This window comes from Periplaneta americana, chromosome 8, assembly GCF_040183065.1.
Source record: "Periplaneta americana isolate PAMFEO1 chromosome 8, P.americana_PAMFEO1_priV1, whole genome shotgun sequence".
NCBI classification, from domain to species: Eukaryota; Metazoa; Arthropoda; class Insecta; order Blattodea; family Blattidae; genus Periplaneta; species Periplaneta americana.
Window position 1 is genome coordinate 114,760,730 of NC_091124.1, and position 22,721 is coordinate 114,783,450.

General features: G+C 34.6%; 2 protein-coding genes across 4 annotated transcripts in view; one reads left to right on the forward strand and one right to left on the reverse strand.

Moving 5' to 3' along the window:
• LOC138704964 (rhomboid-related protein 4-like) overlaps positions 1–22,721 on the forward strand; it is a 59,126-nt gene that overhangs the window by 19,966 nt on the left and 16,439 nt on the right. The window lies entirely within an intron of this gene.
• Positions 5,405–22,721, reverse strand: part of LOC138704966 (uncharacterized) — an 83,621-nt gene continuing 66,304 nt past the window's right edge. The window contains exon 3 of the mRNA XM_069833443.1: positions 5,405–5,929. Coding sequence (XP_069689544.1) covers positions 5,852–5,929 — 78 coding nt within the window. The 3' untranslated portion in view covers positions 5,405–5,851. The remainder of the gene's footprint in view (positions 5,930–22,721) is intronic.

A 22,721-nucleotide genomic window follows, 5' to 3' on the forward strand; every position in this document is an offset into this window, starting at 1 on the left:
TTAAATAATTGTAAGCAGATTTTCATGACAACTGGTCCAAGATATTGTATAAATTCTGGTAAGATTTTATCTGGTCCAGGTTGTTTCTTCCTTTTCAAGAATCTAATTGCAATTGTTAATTCCTGTGTTGTAAATTTTTCATTAAATTCTTTAATAGCTTTTTTCATTTTTGAGAGACTGCTTCAATTTCATATTTATTTCTTTTTCATACTTTTCTGTTTTTTGTTATGGGTTCTTTCTTAGTGCAATGTTTGGTGAATGCTGTAGCAATTTGTATATCAGAATGTAAAATTTTTTATGGTAATTATAGGCTTTTTCCTTTGTTGATGTATCATTTTATTATCCAAGATTTTGATGAAATTATGTATTTTGGAGCCATCTTTTTTATAATCAAGATTTTATATAATCAAGTTTGTTATAAGACATTGGAATTTTTTAATTCTAACTATGAATCTCTCAAAAGTTAGTTATTTTCATCATTGATGGGTAAAAAGCAATGTTTATACCACAGAGTTATTGTAGATAACCTCATTTTGTCACTCTTCGATGCTGTTATATGCACATTTCCTAATCTTGCAACTAGTTTGTTGACAGATGCCACATCCATTGGAGGAATTGCATCAGACATTTTTCTCAAAACATAAATAACTTTTCTTTTACTGATGCATTGCAGCTAATTTGTGGCATAATGGTATATGAGTGGGTAAGGATATGATTATTACTTGCTTGTGCCTTGACAGATTTTACACCAAAACTTTCTAAAATTGACCAATAGGGCATTTCATATTGAATTCCAAACTGGTCTGCGGTAATTATAAATTGCTTTTTATATGACAGAATAACTTCTTTTTTTTTTTTTATTTCTGCAATGAATTCCTTTGCTTTTGACAAAATTTGGGATTCATTTTTGATTTGCTGCCATGTCGTAAATTTGGTAATCTTACATCTTCTAATATCATACTTTCTTTGGAAGTTAAAAAGTCAGCTGTTACTTGCTTTAAAATTGGTGTACCGAATGTTTGCGAAATTTGAAAATCAAATTGCTGCAAATCACTGTCATGTACAGTCTCTAATCTGTTACGAACATCTATGAATCTAATGAATACCAAAATGCCTAATTGCTTGAAAATATGTACAGTCTCTAATCTGTTACGAGCATCTATGAATCTAATAAACACCAAAGTGCCTAATCTCTTGGAAATATCTTCTCTTGACATTTTGTAATTCTTTTTATGAACCACTCATTCATACTGCTTGTAAGATATACAGAATTGTCTCATTGTTTTCTTGCTATGAACTGGATACTCTTGCGAGTAGCTTATTATTTGTCCCACATCGAAGAATATAAGACAACCGTAAAACCAAAGGTCTAATACAAAATGCTAAAAAACAGAAAACACATATATCAAAATTAAAACAAAAACTACAGTTAAACAACTTGATACACATAAAAGCAGATAAGAGTAATGCAATAGTAATTATGACTAGGGAACAATACAGTGACAAAACTAATGAATTTCTCATCAAAAACAAAATTGAAGAAATAAAACATGACCCAACCGAAACTTATCAAAGACAAATCAAAACAGCATTAAAAGCAGTAAGTACCAAATATTATACCAGAACCCGACACAAACAAATATGTAAACAAAAATCCATCAATCTCAACCTTAAAAGCGCTACCAGAAACACATCCAAACTACAAAATAAGTATATTTCTTAAAAAATGGTTACAACATATTCTTAAATTAAACCATAAGTATACAATTAAAAACACAAAATCCCTAGTTAATAACCAAATAAAATTGATGTCATTAGACATTGAAAACTTGTACACAAACATTTCTATTCACGAAACAATAGAAATCATTAAAATAAAATTAATTGAAATCAAAACCCCAGATTCAACAATAGAACAAATCACTGAATTAATACCGGTAACACTTAGCACATCACAAAATTACTTTGCCTTTAATCAAAAAGTTTATAAACATAATAATGGAGTGCCATTGGGCAATCCCTTATCTGGTATACTAACAGAAATTTTCTTACAAAACATAGAAGAAATACATATTAAAACCTAAAAGAAAAATACTATATAGTATATTACCGCAGGTATGTAGATGATACCATTATAATGTACAATAATAAAACAAATAGTGATTCCATTATAACTGCCTTCAATGAAATCCATAACAACCTAAAATTCACAACTGAATTAGAATCAAACAAATCTATACCATTCTTGGACATCAAAATAATAAAACATAAAAGCAAATTAATTTTTGACATGTATCAAAAACCTAGCTAGTATACCAGCTACCTCAGAACATCCACAATTACACAAATTAAGCATGTTTCACTGCTTCCTTTGTCCAAAAAGAAATAGAAAACATACTATAAATCGCACAGGAAAATGGATATACTCCTAGTAAAACAATAATCAAGAAACTAATCTCCAAAAAAGAAAAAAAAGCATATAAAGAGAAAATATTACTGCATTAACTAAGTCAATAAAAGAGAAAACTGGAACATGGTCCTCTCTTACATATAATAAGCAAATTTCAAAGAAACTTGCTAACTTTTCCAAAAAGAACATATTAAAATAGCTCGCAAGACTAATAACAAAATCAATAATAACACACTGTGATTCAAAATGAAAAAGCAAATTTCAATTTTGTATTACAGAAAAACTATCAAAGATAGAAACACGTTGCGCATGTCACTGGATAGAGGAAGGTTCAAAGTTTTATCCTACAGGCACTGTAAACTCAACATGTGCACCATGTGTTGCGCGAGAAACATTGAGACGGTAGCTAGTTCATTCCACACACGCATCAACTGATTCTTGTTTATTGAATTGACAGCTTCAACAATTCGATTTCTCAGATCTTCAAGAGTAGCTGCCAAAGGTGAGACAAACACTGTGTCTTTGATGTATTCCCACAGATAAAAATCACAAGGAATACGGTCTGGTGACCTGGGAGGCCAAAAATAATTAACAAGATCTTGTTGTCCATCTCTTCCAAACCAACGTTGTAGAATGGTGTTGTTCAGATAATGCCGCACCTCAAGGTGAAAGTGAGGCAGGGTGCCATCTTGCATGAAAATGAAGTCATGGAATGTTCATGAAGTTGAGGAAACAACCAGTTTTGCAGCATGTCCAGATATGACATTCCTGTCACAGTTTGCTCCGCAAAAAAGAAAGGTCCATAAACTTTGTTAACAGAAATGACACAAAACACTTACATTTTCGGTGAGTCTCTTTCATGTTCGATGACTACATCAGAATTTTCTGTCCCCCAAATTCGAACATTATGGCGATTAACTTTACCTGAGAGATGAAACGTCGATTCATCCAAAAAGATAAGTTGTTCGGAAAAATTGTCCTCGAGAATTGAAGTGCAAAATTTGTACCTCCTGTTATGGTCGTCGGGACACAATTTGTGCAGTAACTGCAACTTGTAAGGCTTCATATGCAGGCATCATCTAAGAACACGCCGTACTGTTCTTTGAAGAAGTTGAAGTTGCTGGCTTGCCCGTCATGTGGATTTCTGAAGGCTCTATGAGAACGCATCTCAGATACGTTTGACATTTTCATCAGACGTGCTTGGGCGACCAGTACTTTTCCATTTGCATATGCAACCAACTTTCACAAATATTTTATGCCAGTCATAAATCTGCTTATGCCTAGGCAGCTGTTTGTTGAATCGACGGCAGAACACACATTGCATTTTCACAATGGATTGACATCTCGCGAATTCGAACAAAAAAAATAATTTTGCTGTGGTGTAGCAGCCATGTTGCTATAAACAAACAACAGCACACCTTTGTCCAAACTTTGAACCTTCCTCTATCAGTGACATGTGCAATGTGTTTCTATCTCTGGTAGTTTGTCTGTAATACAAAATTGAAATTTGGTCTTTCATTTTGAATCGTTGTGTATTAATAATAATTTGCATAACATAGATAGAAATAATAAGAAAGGTATATACATATTACAGTGTAAAACCTGTAAGACAAAATACATAGGACAGACTAAAAGTAACTTCAAAACACGATACAAAGAACATATATCACATTTCAAATTCAACAGAACTAAATCAAAATACACTACCTTATCGAAAATGGACATGAACTTGATTCCCAGACAGATACACTAACAATTTTCAAAACCTAGTACAACGAAAATAAATATATAAATATTGTCGAAAAATGTTGTCACACAACATTATAATAAAGACAAAATACTTATTAATGAAAACTTACCCAATTTACAAAACACCCTATACAACATCTGATCACTCACATGTATCAATACGCACATCCACGAGCAACCTGTCTACCATCACAATATACAGTTGCACTCCAGCTTTCAGTCAAGTAAGAACACACAAATACCAACAGACAGTTTGTAAGTATTATATAACATTAAATAGTTTCTCCTGTGAGGTACACCATTAGATGTAAAGAAGTGCTGTGATGAAATATATCATATCAGATAGTTTCACAGACACAAATTAATATATTTTTACATAAAGGCATTCATAGATAAGATTAATTTCTGCTTTTAATCCACATAAATAGAAATACAATCTATTATTATGCAGTTGCAGATTCTTTATTTATTACATTAATAACTGCATTCAATAAGTTCAATTTCATAATACTAATAAAACATATCTCTCCTTTTATTTTAGATAATACTGAATTCACTCTGCAACTTAAATGCACGATAACATCGTCATAAACCACTTAAAAACAATAACGTAAGTTTAATTTGCACATCATTCAAAACATTTCTATTACAATCTATATAACACACAATAATTTTCATTTTAGATAACCTTCGATGAAGTTCCACAATATACACTACTGCTTCCAAATTATGTATGATAACATCATTGTAAAAACTACATAAAAATAACCACATAAGTCTAACCATACAATCAGTCTACTTAGACATCTCTCTAACAGTTAATATAATATCTCTACAATAGTCTTTCTCTTTTTAGATAATATTTCGACAATAGTTCCACAGTTTGCATCATCAAATTATATAAGACTGGAATACGAGAGCAACTACATATACTGAAATTTTATCTATCAAACGAAAACTTCACATCACATAGATATTGTAAATTTATTCCAACTCAACAATGTAATTTTATTATCTCAACAATAGGATTTGCTCTCCACACAGTAACACAGTATTTTCGTTAGTGCACTCCACAGACGACAATGACAATTTACTTGGACTATTACGAACAACAATGAACTGTTAATCTTAACTAATATTCACAAAGCACTATTTACAATACAGAACTGTCAGTTCTCAGTTCACAGCTCGTTTGTCTTGGCTAGTTCTTCTAGCTCAAGTCACTCGCGTTCACAGAATCTCGAACCCTAGACCTTCAGAGACGATCCGCTGCACTCGAACTCAGGTCCCTCCAACTGCGGTCCACTGCACTCGAACTCAGGCCTTTGGATGCTGACACAGTTGCGGACGCACACTCAAGTCGAACTCCGGTACACAAGACTGGCTGGCTTGCTCTGTTTACTGACTGTAACAACACTGGCTTACTGACTGGCTGAATAAACTGCTCAAGTTCACTCGCGTTTCTTCTTTTATAACTAAACCATAGTTACGAGAAATTTCTACGGGTGTCCAGAGATAACTCTCTCGAATTCTCTGGTTATCTCCACTTTGACGGACTTCTGGACGATTCGGGAGGGTCTGTCCCCCCTTCACTCCGCACGTAGCAGTTTGCTTCCATCCTCACTCGGCAGGTAGCAGATGCGCGCGCAACCTCCCCTCGCCGCGTTGCCGTAATACACCCCCTCTGCCCTCTCAGCATGCAGATGCTCCCTGTACCAGCGTTTCGTCTGCCGCGCACCCTGTCGGACACGTGTTCGAACCCCAGTGCAGCTGTCACAATATGTAAACAATACAAACATTAATTACTGATTACAGATACGGCATGTAATATAGTTCATATGAAATGCAAATTGTTCTACATGATACGAATAAAAAATTGTAAACGAGTATTCACTCACATATAACTATACGAAATTAATGAATTGTACAACAGTATTACACGATGTTAATTATGAACATACAGCACAAAAATGTTAGTTTTATTAGTAAGTGAAGGTTCGTAGCGTGTCTTTTAAAATGTTTTTAACTTTTTAACTTGATTAAAACTTTTATAGTATTCACCTTTAATATTGTGTTAACAATTCCACATTACTGTATTACAATCAAATCCCATACAAATAAGATTAACATATTGAAAATTGCATGTATCTGATGATGTCACAATGGTGACGAAAATGTTCATACAAATTGTAAAATATGTAATATAAAGAGTTCCACTCTATGATATTATATGTATGATAAGTAGACATCGGATTTTTAGGCACTAAAAATTGCAGTTTTAGGCGCCTAAAATAAGCTCAAAATTTGTAAAATTAGGCTCTATTTTAATGAAAATAGGCACTTTAGGCACATCAAGGTATCATACTTATTTCTTTCACTGAAATTTTTAGTTATACACTAAAATACGCACAAAAAAGTATGTTTAAACATTAAAAAAGAATACTATATTATATTTATAAACAGAGCTGCACAAATTTAATATATTGAAACTAATGAAATAATGATTATTGATATCAAGATTACTCATTTTAAGTTATTGAAATTCAGTTCCATGCTCAGACTTTATTATAATTATCTGCACAGTACACCACCAGAATTTTTTCTAAATTCTCCACAGTTAACCTTTGCCTTTTGTCACTGAGAATCATTTTGAAAGCAGAAAAACTTATTTCAACCGAAACTGATGTGAGAGGCGCAAATTTTAAATTAGGTACAATAGAAACATCAATACTTACTGGAACATTTACACTTTCCCCCGATATCACTCTTGATACTTTTTCCAATAATGAAAATCCTACATTCTTATTTAATACGTTGTCCCACTTATTTTTAACTTTTTTCCCAGTTTCGCCCAAAGCAGAATGTATGTTCACTTGAGCTTCCTTTACTACTGCTATTTGGCTACAAAGAGATTGTTTTTCACGTTCTAATTGTTCAATGCTTGCAGGTATGAAAGAAAAGTTTGATGTTATGTAGGCAATATCGTTTTTCACTCGTGAGTCATTCAGACAATCTTTCACACACGTTGCACTATCAGTTTCAGGTAATTTATCAATAACTGTGACCACTTCTTTAAAATACTTAGAATAATACACCACTGACTGAATCCAGGTTCCCCATCGTGTAACAACCGGCTGAGGTGGGAGTGGGATATCTGGAAAGTTCTCTCTGAATATTGAAATCCTGGATGGGGCTTTACAAACACATTTTTTTGTGTTAGAAATAAACGAATTGACAAGAGGAAATTCATTCCGGATTGTTTCAGAAACCCTGTGGAGGCCATGTGCTAGACAGGTTACATGCGTGAGGTTAGGATAAAATGTTTTAAGAAGTGGAGCTGCAGCAACCATGTATGAGGCAGCATCAGTACAAAACAACAGAACTTTATAATCGTCTATATTACCTGAGTATAAAGACTGTAGGCCTTTATTTACAAAATAAGCAATGGCTTGGCTATTCACTTTCGAAAATTCCTTAACACATACGAGGTGTGGAATCGAAGGTCCATCAGGACTAAGTTTTCCTACTACCATATTTGCTATATACCTATTCATAGGATCTGAGGTTTCGTCCACAGAGACCCATATGTAAGAATCACCTATATCCTCCCGAATGGAAGCTAAAGTTTCATTGTATATTCTGTCTAAGTAATTTTTTCTTAGGGTCGACTCAGATGGGATATTTTGTTTGCAGTATTTTTGTAAAAACTGTCTTAAAACCGGATTTTCAATTGCATTCCAGGGAATGTTAGCAGCAACAAACGCTCTGGTTAAATCAGCATAGAAATTGCTGCTGAGATTGGATGAAGTAGGCTGTGTTAGTAAAGTTTGTTGCAGTTGATTTTTCTGCTGAGCTTTAGCCTTATGAGCCGCTCCTTGCACATGCTGCTTTAGGTGGCACTTCTTTTCTTGCGAAATCTAAAAATGTAAAGTAAACTGAATTAAAATAAAATCCTAATTGTTGTATTGCCGTATTTCTATCACAAAGTTAGTGGGTTCGAACAATAAAAATTTTAATGACCTGCAAATACTTTAACTATCGGAATTTAAAAGGTTAAAGTGTAGTGGTCTTAAAAAGAATTATACCTCAGGATAGCTCAGTCAATGTATAAATATTATAGGCCTACTCATTAAAATTAATAGAATTTATATATTTCAACTATTGTTACATACCTGTTTGCTACAAATCTTGCAGAATATTATTTTTCCATCATAAGTGAATTCTGAATATTCTGTTAGCCATTGCCGGATCAATGTAGATTTTGCACTTATATTTTTCGGCATTATCGCGTTAAACTTCACAGGAAAACGTCCTACCGCTCAAAACTTCTCAACACAAATAAGGTGAGGGAAAGAGCAACTGTTAACGAGCATTCAAATGAACCGTTGTTATTGAGATTCAATTGGACAAAAATACAAAGTTCCACTTATTGTTGCATTTCCTGGTAGTGTTAACACTAGGAGGGCCATTCTTTTAAATATTTTGTAACGGTTTACCCTACTAATTCGCAGTTTTACGACTTTTCATAAATATTTCAAAAACACTCTTTCTCCAAAAATTGTGATTTTATGACACTCTGAAGGGCAGTACAGCTAATCGGTTTCAGACCGAAAACAGTCATTTTTATAGTATAGTATATCTCTGAATCGGTAGCAGCACATTTTGTGATTGTTGCCTGCTTCAAAACTAAGGTTGGTTCTTTGTCGGCATTTATGCCTCCAAACATGTTAAATTCGGTGAAATCTATTGCAAGTGTCGTGAGATTCAAAACATTTCGTTTCCTTTATCAATGGTTTCATGGCCGGTGTGAAGCAAACTTTCCACTTTTTAAATGCCTTAAATTTCGCAGTGAATGCATGTATAAATTATAAAAAGTAAGAGTAAAATGCGAAACTTTACAGTGAGTTAGGCATTTTTAGGCGAATATTAACAAATTAGGCTCTAATAACCGTTTTAGGGCACTATAAAACTCTTTGAATACCTTTCAATTTCCATGAAACACAAATATTAATAATTATTTTTACTTTTCTCCTAAAGAAACAAAATAGGCATTTGCCCTAGAATCCGATGTCTGATGATAAGTCAATGGCGGAAAAATATAATAAAACATTTATTTGATATTACTTAGAGACTTATCTGAACTCTCTCAAAATAAATTGCAAATAACAATGTTTTGGCAAGTAAGAACAAAAATAGAAATTTTGTGCAATGAGTATACAGTTTTAGTTGCTGGTTCCTTCAGTCCCTGCAGTAGAGTGACATATATTTACAAATATTTCGACCCCGATCAAAATAAATAAAATAGAGATATCATGTTGTGGAATTGGAAATATTTCGAGATTTTGCGGCTATAATTATTTTAATTACATTGTTTACTTCAATAACAGTACTATGTAAATGAGGAACACTGCAATGATAATGATGATGGTAATTATTATAATAGTGATAATGATAATATTATTATTACTGTTACTATGATTATGTTATGCTTACATCTAATTTTATACTTCTGATTGAGGTTCTAATTGGTATGTACAGTTCCCAAAAAAGGAATGAGACGATGGAATATTCTTAAGTCCCAGATACAAGACACTGCATATGATTGGAAACTTGGGGTCCAGATACACAAGATAACAAGAAAGTTCAGTCTATTGGTTTGTTGTTGGAACTAGTTCTGAAACTCACTTGAAAACTGCAAAAAATGTAAATGTATTGTAAAAATAGATAAGTATATACAGAGTGTTTCTAAATTAATTTCTAAATTAGACAGACAAACTTATGAATCTAATAGATAATTTTCATTTAAACACTTTAGGTTAAGGAATCCATTGACTTGGACGCTTTGTTTCAGTGCAAGAGCGGTTTAATGCTATCACACAGTTTGTTTACTCCATCAGCACAGTATCATTCTTCGACCCAGTTTTTTTATTTCCTGAGCTCAGTATCATGCAATACCCAATATGATTACTACCAGAGGTTGACAAGTTTGTTTACTTCCATCTGGTCTGTTAATTTTTTGTGCTCAGTATGATTCTTCGAATCATTCTGTTAACTATTTCTCGGTAGAGTCAAATCTTCCTTGCTTACAAAACATTGCATTTTGTTAACTGTGGCAAACATGGAACATTACACACGGAATGAGTTGGCGCATATGCATTTGGTGTACGGGACAACATTTGGTTCTGCTCGTGCAGCTCAGAGGCTTTATCAGCAATGGTTTCAAACCTTCTGGTTCCTCACCACAGTACACTTACCAGCATTCATCATACACTATGCAAACCAAGGAAGCTGTACTGCAGTTTGTAGAGAACAATCCTTCAGTGAGTACGAGAACTATCGCTCACCAACTCAACATTAGTCATTGCACAGCCTGGAGAATTCTGCAGTAACAGCTGTTGCAACAAGAATTTTGTAAATACTTTATATTTGAACCAAACTGCAGTCAATCATAGTTTGCAACTCGTGTGTTGTTCACAGATGAAGCATGCTTCACACATGAAGAATTGTTTAATTCCTGTAATTCACATATTTGGGCTTTCCAAAGCTCCCATGCCACATTTGTACTATCGCATCAAATGAGATTTAGTATCAGTGTGTGGGCAGGGATTGTGAATGACTTCTTTTGCCGCTACGACTCACCACCAATAATTACTTGTTATTTTTGCAAGAAGTTCTGCCTGAGCTATTGCACCTGCTCCCTCTTAATATCAGATGAAGAATGTGGTTTCAACAAGACAGGACTCCACCTCATTTTGGGAATGAAGTACATAATCATCTGACAGCTATATTTGGCGATCACCGGATAAGTCGAGGTGGGCCCGTTGTCTGGCCGGTACGCTCACCTGACTTTACTCCACTTGATTTCTTTTTGTATGCCACATGAAGTCTGTGTTTTATGAAACCCCTGTTGACTCTGACGATGCTTGTCTAGTGGACATGTGTCGGAGCACTTGTTGTAGTGATGAGATAGTAAAGCAATGGATCCATACTGCTAATTTAACACTGAAGTGAGTGTTTTTTTTTTCTTTTCGTTCGGTTTGTTTTCTTTGGTTTTTCTGTATATTTGGATCAATAAATTGTGCCTATTCACTTTTCACGTAATTAATTAATTCTATTCTTTCCTGTAGGATCGATCCATGTAATGACATAAACTCCTATTGCTCTGAAAGGAAGTGTTGTAGCCCATGGGTTCCTTAACAAAAACTGTTTGAAAGACGGTTACCTATCTGATCCAGAAGTTTTTCGGTCTAATTTAGAAACACCCTGTATAAAAATCGTGCAATAACATCGAAATTTGGGCCTTCGTGGTGAGATCGACATGCCCCACTGAAGAAACACTTTCTGTCTCATCTCAATAGCTCATTCGGCTAAAGCCTTGTGTCATGCAAAAGGGAGCAGGTTTGAGTCCTATACATGCCTGATTCTTTTCTTTCCTTAACGTTAAAACTGAGCTTCACAGAGTACTGGAATTAAATGACCGATCGCAAGCACAATATTTGTTAATGATCACAGATAATACAAAATAATAATATACTTACTTACTTACTGGCTTTTAAGGAACCCGGAGGTTCATTGCCACCCTCACATGAGCCCGCCATTGGTCCCTATCCTGTGCAAGATTAATCCACTCCCTATCATCATATCCCATCTCCCTCAAATCCATTTTAATATTATCCTCCCATCTACGTCTCGGCCTCCCCAAAGGTCTTTTTCCCTCCGGCCTCCCAACTAACACTCTATATGCATTTCTAGATTCGCCCATCTCAAATATCTGGATTTAATGTTCCTAATTATGTTAGGTGAAGAATACAATGTGTGCAGTTCTGTGTTGTGTAACTTTCTCCATTCTCCTGTAACTTCATCCCTCTTAGCCCCAAATATTTTCCGAAGCACCTTATTCTCAAACACCCTTAACCTATGTTCCTCTCTCAAAGTGAGAGTCCAAGTTTCACAACCATAAAGAACAACCGGTAATATAACTGTTTGATAAATTCTAACTTTCAGATTTTTTGACAGCAGACTGGATGATAAAAGCTTCTCAACCGAATAATAACACACATTTCTCATATTTATTCTGTGTTTAATTTCCTTCCGAGTATTGTTTATATTTGTTACTGTTGCTCCCATGTATTTGAATTTTTCCACCTCTTCAAAGATAAATTTCCAATTTTTATATTTCCATTTCGTACATTATTCTGGTCACGAGACATAATCATATACTTTGTCTTTTCGGAATTTACTTCCAAACCTGTCTCTTTACTTGCTTCAAGTAAAATTCCTGTGTTTTCCCTAATCGTTCGTGGATTTTTCTCCTAACAAAATTATAATATTATAAAAATAATGAATGCGTTAATTATAAAAAATATATACAAAAAATTTTTAAATGCGTGACTGCTACATATGTATTTTAACAAATAATTATTATAATTTAGAACAGGCATTGCAAAATTTGTGTTTCGTGAAACCGCCTGAACTGTGACATAAGTTCCATGAGACAACAACCCTCTCCGAGCTGAACCCCTTCTTTTAGCATTGTCTATGCTGTCAGCATTGGCTTATTCTGTAATCCAGTACTACCTGAATAGTGTTTGGCATTCATAACAAATATTTCTGAACAGCTGAACATAGGACGTAGTTGACATGTATGATGCAGTGAAATTTTTTTTCATGACCATAAATGTTTGGAAAGTGCAATTGAAAGAAAATGAGTTTCATTTTTTTTTTTTTTTTGTCTGAAGTCACTTTCAAATGTTTCTGATTAAAAAATAGATAAATACTGCGACATACTGGAAACATTACTTTCAGAGTTTAGAGGTGGATTGTTTTATGATTTTAAACAAATGGAAAATTATTTCTATTTGAAAATCCTTTTAACACATACATTCTGAAGATACAACCAAACTTAAAATTGGATGGAGTTACGCAGAGACCAACTGCCAAAAATCTGTTTTCGAGATCTGACCATTAAAATAAATCTGGTTTTTATTAAACATTTGCAAGAAGTATTGTAACATTCATACTATTACAAAAATAGCACAAATAATACTAAAAGAAAAAGGGCTAACCGATTTTAGTAACAGACCAGCAGTTGATTTAATATTACAAAGCAAAATAAATAAATACATTTTATGCAATAAACGAATTTTGCTTATAAATAGCAGCAAAATGCAGATACCGCATTCTTTACTTTTTCCGAGTTAAATAATCCAGCCAACAACCGATTTGTGCAAATATCTCCATTTTTTTTTTAAATTCTCAGTTGGTCTGTTGTTGCGTAACTCCGTCCTATTTGAGGTTGCTGATCCCCAAAATGACACCTTCATGAAAAGCAACCATAAGGACTGTGTTAGTTTATATATATTTTAAAATATTGGCTCCTCTAAATATCCACGATCATTTGCTGTCACAATCGCAGCTATGTTCGGTTTTGTATATATTTGTGAATAATTTTTTTCAAAATTGAACATATTAAAATCAAAAACGACATGCTTAACAATCTTCATGCACATTTGGCAGTGACTACTTATGAGGCAACCTCTAATTTTGAGATCTTACTGAATGGAAATGTTATAATAAAAGAATGTAGATGAAAATAATATAATCCTAAAAAGATATTCATTTCTTTCTCTTGGTATTCCTTTGTTATGAACACGGAAGGTAATGATGATCACAAACCGCCTCTGCTGTCTGACTTACTGCGACCGATGCTCCCCATCCCCTGTCTTCACTTTGTGTGTACTGAGTAGTACTTATATTGCGTCATGTCTTGGTCATTGTGATTTTTGTTATGAGTCTTATCGTGGTCTTTCTCGTTGAGCTCATCATGGTGCTTACCATGGTCCTTGTTGTCTTTGTCATTGTTCTTATTGCAATTTTTTTTTGTCTTTATTATGGTCCTTATCATGGTACGTTTTGAGTCATGGTCCTTGTTACGTTTGTTATGGCCCTTGTTGTGGACCATATCGTGGCACTTGTTGTCCTTGTATTTGTCAGTGTCGTTGTTCTTCTTATGTTTTTCATGGTCCTTATTGTACTGTTTGTCGTGGCCAATATCTTGGTCTTTATTATGGTTCCAGCTGTTATCCTTATCTTTGTTTTATCCTTGTGATCCTTACCATCCCCTCATTGTCTTTATTGTGATCCTTGCCGTAGTCCTTATCGAAGTACCTTCGTCGTCCATGTGGACCTTATCATGATCCTGGTCTTTGTTATCTTCGTGGTCCTTGTTGTCTTTGTTATGCTTATAATCATGATCCTTGACGTCTTTCTCGTTGCCCTTATTGTCATTTAACCCATTACCCGCCAAAATTATTCCAAATAATTTTGTTATTAATAATTGACATATTCCTATTCAGTGGGATGATATTACACTGGAAAAGCAAATTTTATTAATTTTCTGTACATAGAGTTCTTACAAAAGACCGTCCCATAAATGGGACATTGGCACATTGCATTAGCAAAATTAACATATACATATATATTATTGTAATTTTAACTTTGCGTGGTTATTGCTTGAATGAGGTGATTTCGTGGGTCAAACCTTATGTCCGTGCTCACCCTTCCACACAAAAATTTACTACCTTAAGGACTCTACGCTTTGGTGTGGACTCAGTCGTTTTATTGAGATATGGTAGAACTATCTTCCTTCGAATATCCAAAAGTAAAACATTTTCTTCTTTGTTGGCAATTTGGTAGTTTCGCCAAGCATTTACAACCATTATTTCAATCATTTGAGTAAAAAGAGGCCACTAACATTTTTTGAGTGGACCCGAATTCGATTCAATGATATTTGTTTATGCAGCAAGTCCACTCCACCCATATGCAGATTATATTCTTGTATAGCTTTTGGGATGGGTATATGTATTTATTTCTTCTCTTTCTGAGAATATCTACGAACGTTAGTGAACGGTTCTGCTGTACTGAAGTTAGTACCCACAGTGACGACTTTGTTATCTTTCCATTTTAGAATCAGTATCTCATTTGTTGCATCGAAACTGAAGTCACAGAATCCTCTCTGTTCCTTCTTGTCTATATCTTTAGTAGACATGACTGGACACTTGCTAGTGCGATTGTCCCACATTGTCCCTGTCACTTTGATGTTCCTGGCTTTTAGGGCTGTAAGTGCATCTATACTAGTGAAAAATTTGTCAAAAAACAACTTGATTTGTTGTGTCTTATCCTCTGGAATTACACTAGTGGTCTAAAGATCGTGCTTGATTGTCCGTTCTTCCACAGTATGGTGAAAAATTATACAGGTAACCATTCGAAGTACATAAGCACCATATCTTGTATCCAAATTTGATTGGCTTGCCCCTCATGAACATTTTTGCCGGACGTCTACCATAGTAGCGAACCATTATTTCATCTAAAGAAAGTTCACCATGAAAAATTTGAAATTTTAAACATTCTTCTCCAACAGTATAAAAAAATAGCCTCAATTTATACATTTTATCAGATTTATCAATTTTTAAATTATTATTCAGATTGAGGAATTTCTTGATTTCTCTGAAACGATTTTTTGGCATCGATTTATAAACTAATGCAACTTCTACATCTGGAGCTTGTTCCCAGTACATGTCTTCCTGAGGTAGTTTATGGTAGCCGGAAAGCAACAAAATACCTATAAGTGCCTTTAGTTGCTCTTTATAATAATAGTGTAATAATAATAATAATAATAATAATAATAATAATCCATGGCGCTACAACCCATAAAGGGCCAAGACCTACTAGCCGGCTGTTGGCCTCACGGCCACATGCCAAAGCAGAAGTGGACGATCATCCAACCAGAATGGAGATATCATGCGGTTAGCACAATGAGCCACCCAGCCATTATAGCTGGTTTGCATAACAGGATTTGGCTACCTACTGTAGCTCCCCAAGTGCATTACGATGTTGGGTGGGCACCAGTCCCACACACTGGCCAAAATTTCATGAGAAAATTTCTTCCCCCATGAGGACTCGAACCAGCGCGCATTCCGTAGCGCGAGTCCTAGGCTGGATGCCTTAGACCACGATGCCACGGCGCGGGACTTAGTTCCTCTTTACTTATAGAAAAACTAGGATGATTCTTCTGATTGGCATAAATTTCACTCTGATTTATAACCATTCCCAACACTTCGTCAGAAAAAAATTCCTCAAAAATATCTACGCTTTTCACATGTATATAATCTAAACTGTCATCAATTTCACAGTAAGTACTATCTGCACTGTATGCTGCTTCACATTTCATCCATTTGGGCCCTGCTGTCACTTGTAGCTCAATTTGTTTTTTTGATGATTTTGGTTTTTCAGTACCAGCATATGTTTTTCTCTTTTTATAATGAGGATTTTCTGAAGCCGATGGAAGAGTTTCATCTGTTCCACCATTTACTGATACTTCTTCCATTCTTACAAATACTTCTAATGTTCCAGCTACAGCTTGCATTTCACTTTCAGTGAGGTCATTGTCACGCACATCTTCTCCGTCCGTTACTTCATCTGGATCTGGGGGTACATTTACAACCTCAATATCATCCACAGCCTGTTCCTCTTGTTCCAAGTCTTTCATAACACTCTGTATCTCTTTGACTGTTAGACTCTTAGTGTAATAATGTTACCATATCGTTTACTTATCTGAAATAAGAAGTATAATAAAGTTGTTTACTTATCTGAAATAAGAAATATAATGACCGTTAGGGTATATAATATAGGCCTACCATAGAAGTATATTAGTCTATAGTAAATTTGACGCCTTTATGTCTCGTTAATGGGTCTCAGAAAATGAAAATAATGATAAAATAGCGCAAAATCATTCGTGTAATACAATAAATAATGAAACCTGAAACTGCAAGTGTATTACGCCAATGTCCCAAAAATGGGACGTTATAGAAAAAACGTGTAATAATTACCTATGAGTTAAAATGAGTGAAGTGTTGTATTGTAGTACTTCGTAGAATTGTAACTAATGATTCTGACACAGTTGGAATTACTGTAACACATTTGCAAATGCCAATTTCCCACTCCAAAGAAAAGCAACAAAAATTAAGAGAAATACATGATAATAAATTATTCCTACACTACATAAGGGCAATCAACAATGCAAAAATTGTTTCCCTCTCTTTAACAATATCCAGTACTACCAAAACAATCACAGAAAGTATGCCCATTGTTGTTCATCTTGTGTAGAAAAAATAAAATATAAATGTCCCAAAAATGGGACAATGGTAGGAAATGGGTTTTATAGTTCTCATTGTTTTATTGTGGTATTTGTTGTCCTTGTCATGGTCCTTATCGTGACCTTTGTCCTTATGATCCTTGTGATCCTTATCATGATCCTTGTAATCCTTATCATCGTCTTTTTCATGATTCTTGTTGTGCTGCTTTTTGTGGTCCATGTCGTGATCCTTATTGTGGTCAAGTTATTGTCCTTGCCGTGGTCTTTATCATGATTTCTGTGATTCTTGGCACATATCGTGATCCTTATCGTGGTCCATTAAGTTGCCCTTGTCTTGGTTTTGTCCTTGTACTACAATGGGCCTTGTCTTTGTCATAGTCCTTATCATGGTGCTTCCTTGATCCTTGTGATCCTTATCGTAATCCATGTCATGATCCTTGTCGTGGTTATCTTGTCCATGTCGTGATTCTTATTGTGGTCCTTGTCTTTGCCCTTTTCATGGCTCTTCTCCTCTTAGTGGTTCTTATTTGTCTTTGTTATGTTCCTTATCATTATCTTTGTTGTCTTTGTCGTGGTCCTTATCACAGCCCTGTTTACTGTAATGATCCTTATCATTCTTCTTGTTGTCTTTTTCATGGTCCTTATTGTGGTACTTGCCTTTGTCATGGTCCTTATTGTCGTCTTGGTTCTTATCATGATCCTTTTGTGGCCCTTGTGATCTATATCATGGACCTTATTGCAATCCTTGTAGTCCATGTCGTGATCCTTATTGATGCATTTGTTGTGGTCCATGTCATGATTCTTGTCATGGTCCTCGTGCTTGTTTTCATCTTTGTCCTTGTTGTAGTCCTTATAATAGTAGTTGCTGTTGTCTTTGCCGTGGTCCTTATCGTGGTTGTTGTTCTCTTTCTCATAGTCCATATCATGGTCCTGTTTCTTGTGTTCATTATCGTGGTCCTTGTTATCTTTCTACATCTCTTCAGTTTAACTATCAAAACGTATAAACACAAACTGAAATGAGTTGTACTGTCTCCTATGAAAATTTACAAACACTGCCATGGCAAGGCGCCACTAGTAGTACATGCACAGTACCTATAGAGAGTGTGTCATTCATTATAGATGAGGGGATCAGCGCAACAATAGTCTAACCCTCCCCAATGCGAAAAATTAAATATTGACGCAATCCGTCGATTTTGACATAAACTATCTACCTACGAAATGGAAAAGACCAATTCGAAGCATGTAATTTTTCCCCTAGAAGAATATCCTTTGTGTTTGAGTGCAATGTTGGTCCAACCCCAAACAGCCAAAGAGAAGTCAGTATCAAGGCACATGAATAGTTATGTAAATATTGTTAAAGGACTAATGATAAAAGATAAACACTCTTGATCTACAACATGTGAACTTGACACAAAAATATTGCAAACGAAGGCTAATAAATCCAGATGAAGCTAAGGATATTTGTGACCTTTCAAAATATGTTCTGCTGTTCATCATCCATTATATAATCGTGTGATTTCTGAAAGTAGGACTGAGGAAGTTGAAATAGAAAATGTGGAGAATGAAGAAGGCCTCTTTGACTTACCTGATTATGTATAGGATGATGATGATGATAATAATAATAATAATAGTAATAATAATAATTTATAAAACAGCTATATTACCAGTCATTCTGCATAGTTGTGAAACCTGGACTCTCACTTTGAGAGAGAAACAGAGATTAAGGGTGTTTGAGAATAAGTTCTTAGGAAAATATTTGGGGCTAAGAGGCATGAAGTTACAGGAGAATGGAGAAAGTTATACAACGCAGAACTGCATGCATTATATTCTTCACCTGCCATAATTAGGAACATTAAATCCAGACGTTTGAGATGGGCAGGGCATGTAGCACGTATGGGCGAATCCAGAGATGCATATAGAGTATATAGTTGGGAGACCGGAGGGAATAAGACCTTTGGGGAGGCCGAGACGTAGATGAGAGGATAATATTAAAATGGATTTGAGGGAGGTGGGATATGATGGTAGGGACTGGATTAATCTTGCATAGAATAGGGACCGATGGTGGGCTTATGTGAGGGCGGCAATGAACCTCTGGGTTACTTAAAAGTCATAAGTAAGTAAATAATAATAATAAGCCTACTGTCAAAAGGACTATCCCACAAATGACAAAATCTGAGAAATATACCCTAAAAGAATGAATTTCTATAACTTCACTGGGTGTAGATGACAGGTGGGATACCCCCTTTTTAGAAATTTTAAAGCAGATAAAAATATAGCATGAGTTGTCTAAAAGCGACAAAAATTATGCAATACATTTGGGATTAATCCGTCTGGCACTGAGATCCTCAATAATTGAAAATTATTGTGAAAAGCTCATTATAAAACTTACACGAAACTTTTAGAATGAAACAGTGTTTCATTACATGTAAAAAGCCCAACATATATTCCAACAAATTTCTTGTGCTTTCTTACAAGCGAACAAATTTCAGTGTAACAGTGGTTTTCTCGGTTAGACCATTGTTGTAGGATCAACATAAAATCTATAATATATCTAAAACTTCTTAATAAAAGATTATATAATATAGTAGTTAAGTTGACTAAGCATCACACAACACACCACTACCAACAAAATTTGATTTTTCGAATTGTAGGAAAAACCACAATTATATAATTTTAACTTTATTTTTCTACATTTTTTTAAAAAATGGCTTAGACCACTGTAGAGCTGACCCCCTCAGTTCCAAACTTCTCTATAACTATGATTCTACAAGCAAAGGGACATAAGAATGTGTACCGTATTGAAGCAGCTATTTTAATAAATGAGAACATTTTATTGTATCATTTTATAAGTTTATTGTTTTGTAATTTTATAATGTATAATTTTTATAACATCATTTTTAACATGTGACCAGTTCTAGGTTACATCACTTTTTCTGGCTATAACAGTTCTTTTAGGACTACTATTTGAGAAGTTAATAGTGATAACATCATTCTGAAACAGCATTTTATTCCCGTCAGATATAAACTAAAAACCACTTGAAAGAGCAAAATATTACTCTTTTGCATGATCCTTTCCTTTCAACAGTCTTATGCAATCATGTGTGACAGTAAAACAAGGAACCTGCATTTTTTCAAGGATGTCATCATCTTTGATCTTTTCTCTATGAACATTATTTTACTTTGACTCCTTCATTGTCTATTGGTCGGCATACTGGTTTCCAGATCTGGAGGTACTGTACTGGGTTTGATTTCAGAGCTCATCCCTCAGAGAAATTTTCCTTGGAGAAGAAGAAGAAAAGTACCCTGGGTGTCTAGAGTCTGGAAATTTGTATGAATGTGGTTGTGATTATGAGTGTGCTGGATTATTAACTAACTGTTATTTCAAATAAAATATACAATATTATCAGGACTGTCACCTGGGCAGAAACCTGAACTTACATTTCAACATCACATAGTTGAAAAGTAACGCCATCTATGAGCACGACCAGAAAGCACTAAGAAATGCTAGAGAGTTAACAATGAATTTAAAAAAAAAAAAGAACTATTTTCCTTTCATTGTACAAAGTATATAGAAAAAGTATTGTAACTCTGCAAGACTGATTTGAGACTACTATGGCAGTATACGTTTTCTGCATGTTTAATGCCAGAAAAGTGGCTTTAGATATGCCATCTTTCTGTCTGTTTCTATACAGTGATTCCTCCTAAACTATTGGTTGAAATTTGTTTTGGCATAAGTCAATTTACCCAGGAATTATGCATAGAAATGTAATAGTTTTAGTAAAAAATTAATTGGCCTTTGTTACTTACTTACAAATGGCTTTTAAGGAACCCGAAGGTTCATTGCCGCCCTCACATAAGCCCACCATTGGTCCCTATCCTGTGCAAGATTAATCCACTCCCTATCATCATATCCCATCTCCCTCAAATCCATTTTAATATTATCCTCCCATCTACGTCTCGGCCTCCCAACTAACACTCTATATGCATTTCTGGATTCACCCATACGTGCTACATGCCCTGCCCACCTCAAACGTCTGGATTTAATGTTCCTAATTATGTCAGGTGAAGAATACAATGCATGAAGTTCTGTGTTGTGTAACTTTCTCCACTCTCCTGTAACGTCATCCCTCTTAGCCCCAGATATTTTCCTAAGAACCTTATTCTCAAACATCCTTAATCTCTGTTCCTCTCTCAATGTAAGAGTCCAAGTTTCACAACCATACAGAACAACCGGTAATATAACTGTTTTATAATTTCTAACTTTCAGATTTTTTGACAGCAGACTAGATGACAAAAGCTTCTCAACCGAATAATAACACGCATTTCCCATATTTATTCTGCGTTTAATTTCCTTCCAACTGTCATTTATATTTGTTACTGTTGCTCCAAGATATTTGAATTTGTCCACCTCTTTGAAGGATAAATCTCCAATTTTTATATTTCCATTTCGTACAATATTCTGGTCACGAGACATAATCATATACTTTGTCTTTTCGGGATTTACTTCCAAACATATCGCTTTACTTGCTTCAAGTAAAATTTCCGTGTTTCCCCTAATCATTTGTGGATTTTCTCCTAACATATTCACGTCGTCCGCATAGACAAGAAGCTGATGTAACCCGTTCAAATGCAAACCCTGTCTGTTATCCTGAACTTTTCTAATGGCATATTAATTGGCCTTTGTTTGAAATCAAAAATACATCATGCAAGAATTGTCAGACAAATGAGATGGCCGATTCAATGGAAAATACTTGGCTAATGTCTGGTTACATAAAGCACCAGATATTTATTCCAATAGCTATACATTCCACAACATGCTTTACATTTAGCCGCTAGATAATATTTGTTTCCAGTTTGATTTTGAGCAGTTGCAAACTTAGTGAATTTGGACATCAATTTAGCTACAAAAATTACACATTTACTATTCTTGATACAGACTTTGATTGACCTTTTAATTTCTTACAGTACAAAAACATAATATCCATCATCGATGATACGGGTATTTAATGACTTAGTTCTTTAAGCCCTTCCATGAATTGTAGTTGCGAACACTGCTTATATGTAGTTACCAAATGTGAAGAAATTTCGACGATTTGTAAAAGAATTTAGTCATAGAAATTGTTTTGTACAACTTGCACTTTTCTGTTCTTATATATTAAAAGAATTCTTATTAGATAAAGTTGTCATCTATTTATACTGCTGAAGTTTGTATATACAGTACCAGAAAAAAGTAATGGGCTGCTTGAATATTCTAAGTCCTAGATATAAGACAATCAATGGCGGCTCTTGACTTCTGATCCAGGTGGTGCACATCAGCCTATGAACTAAAGATAAACTTATCTGTTCTAAAAAGAATTGCAAAAATGTATGTAACATTCTAATTTCAGTTCGTTTCTCAATTAAATCATA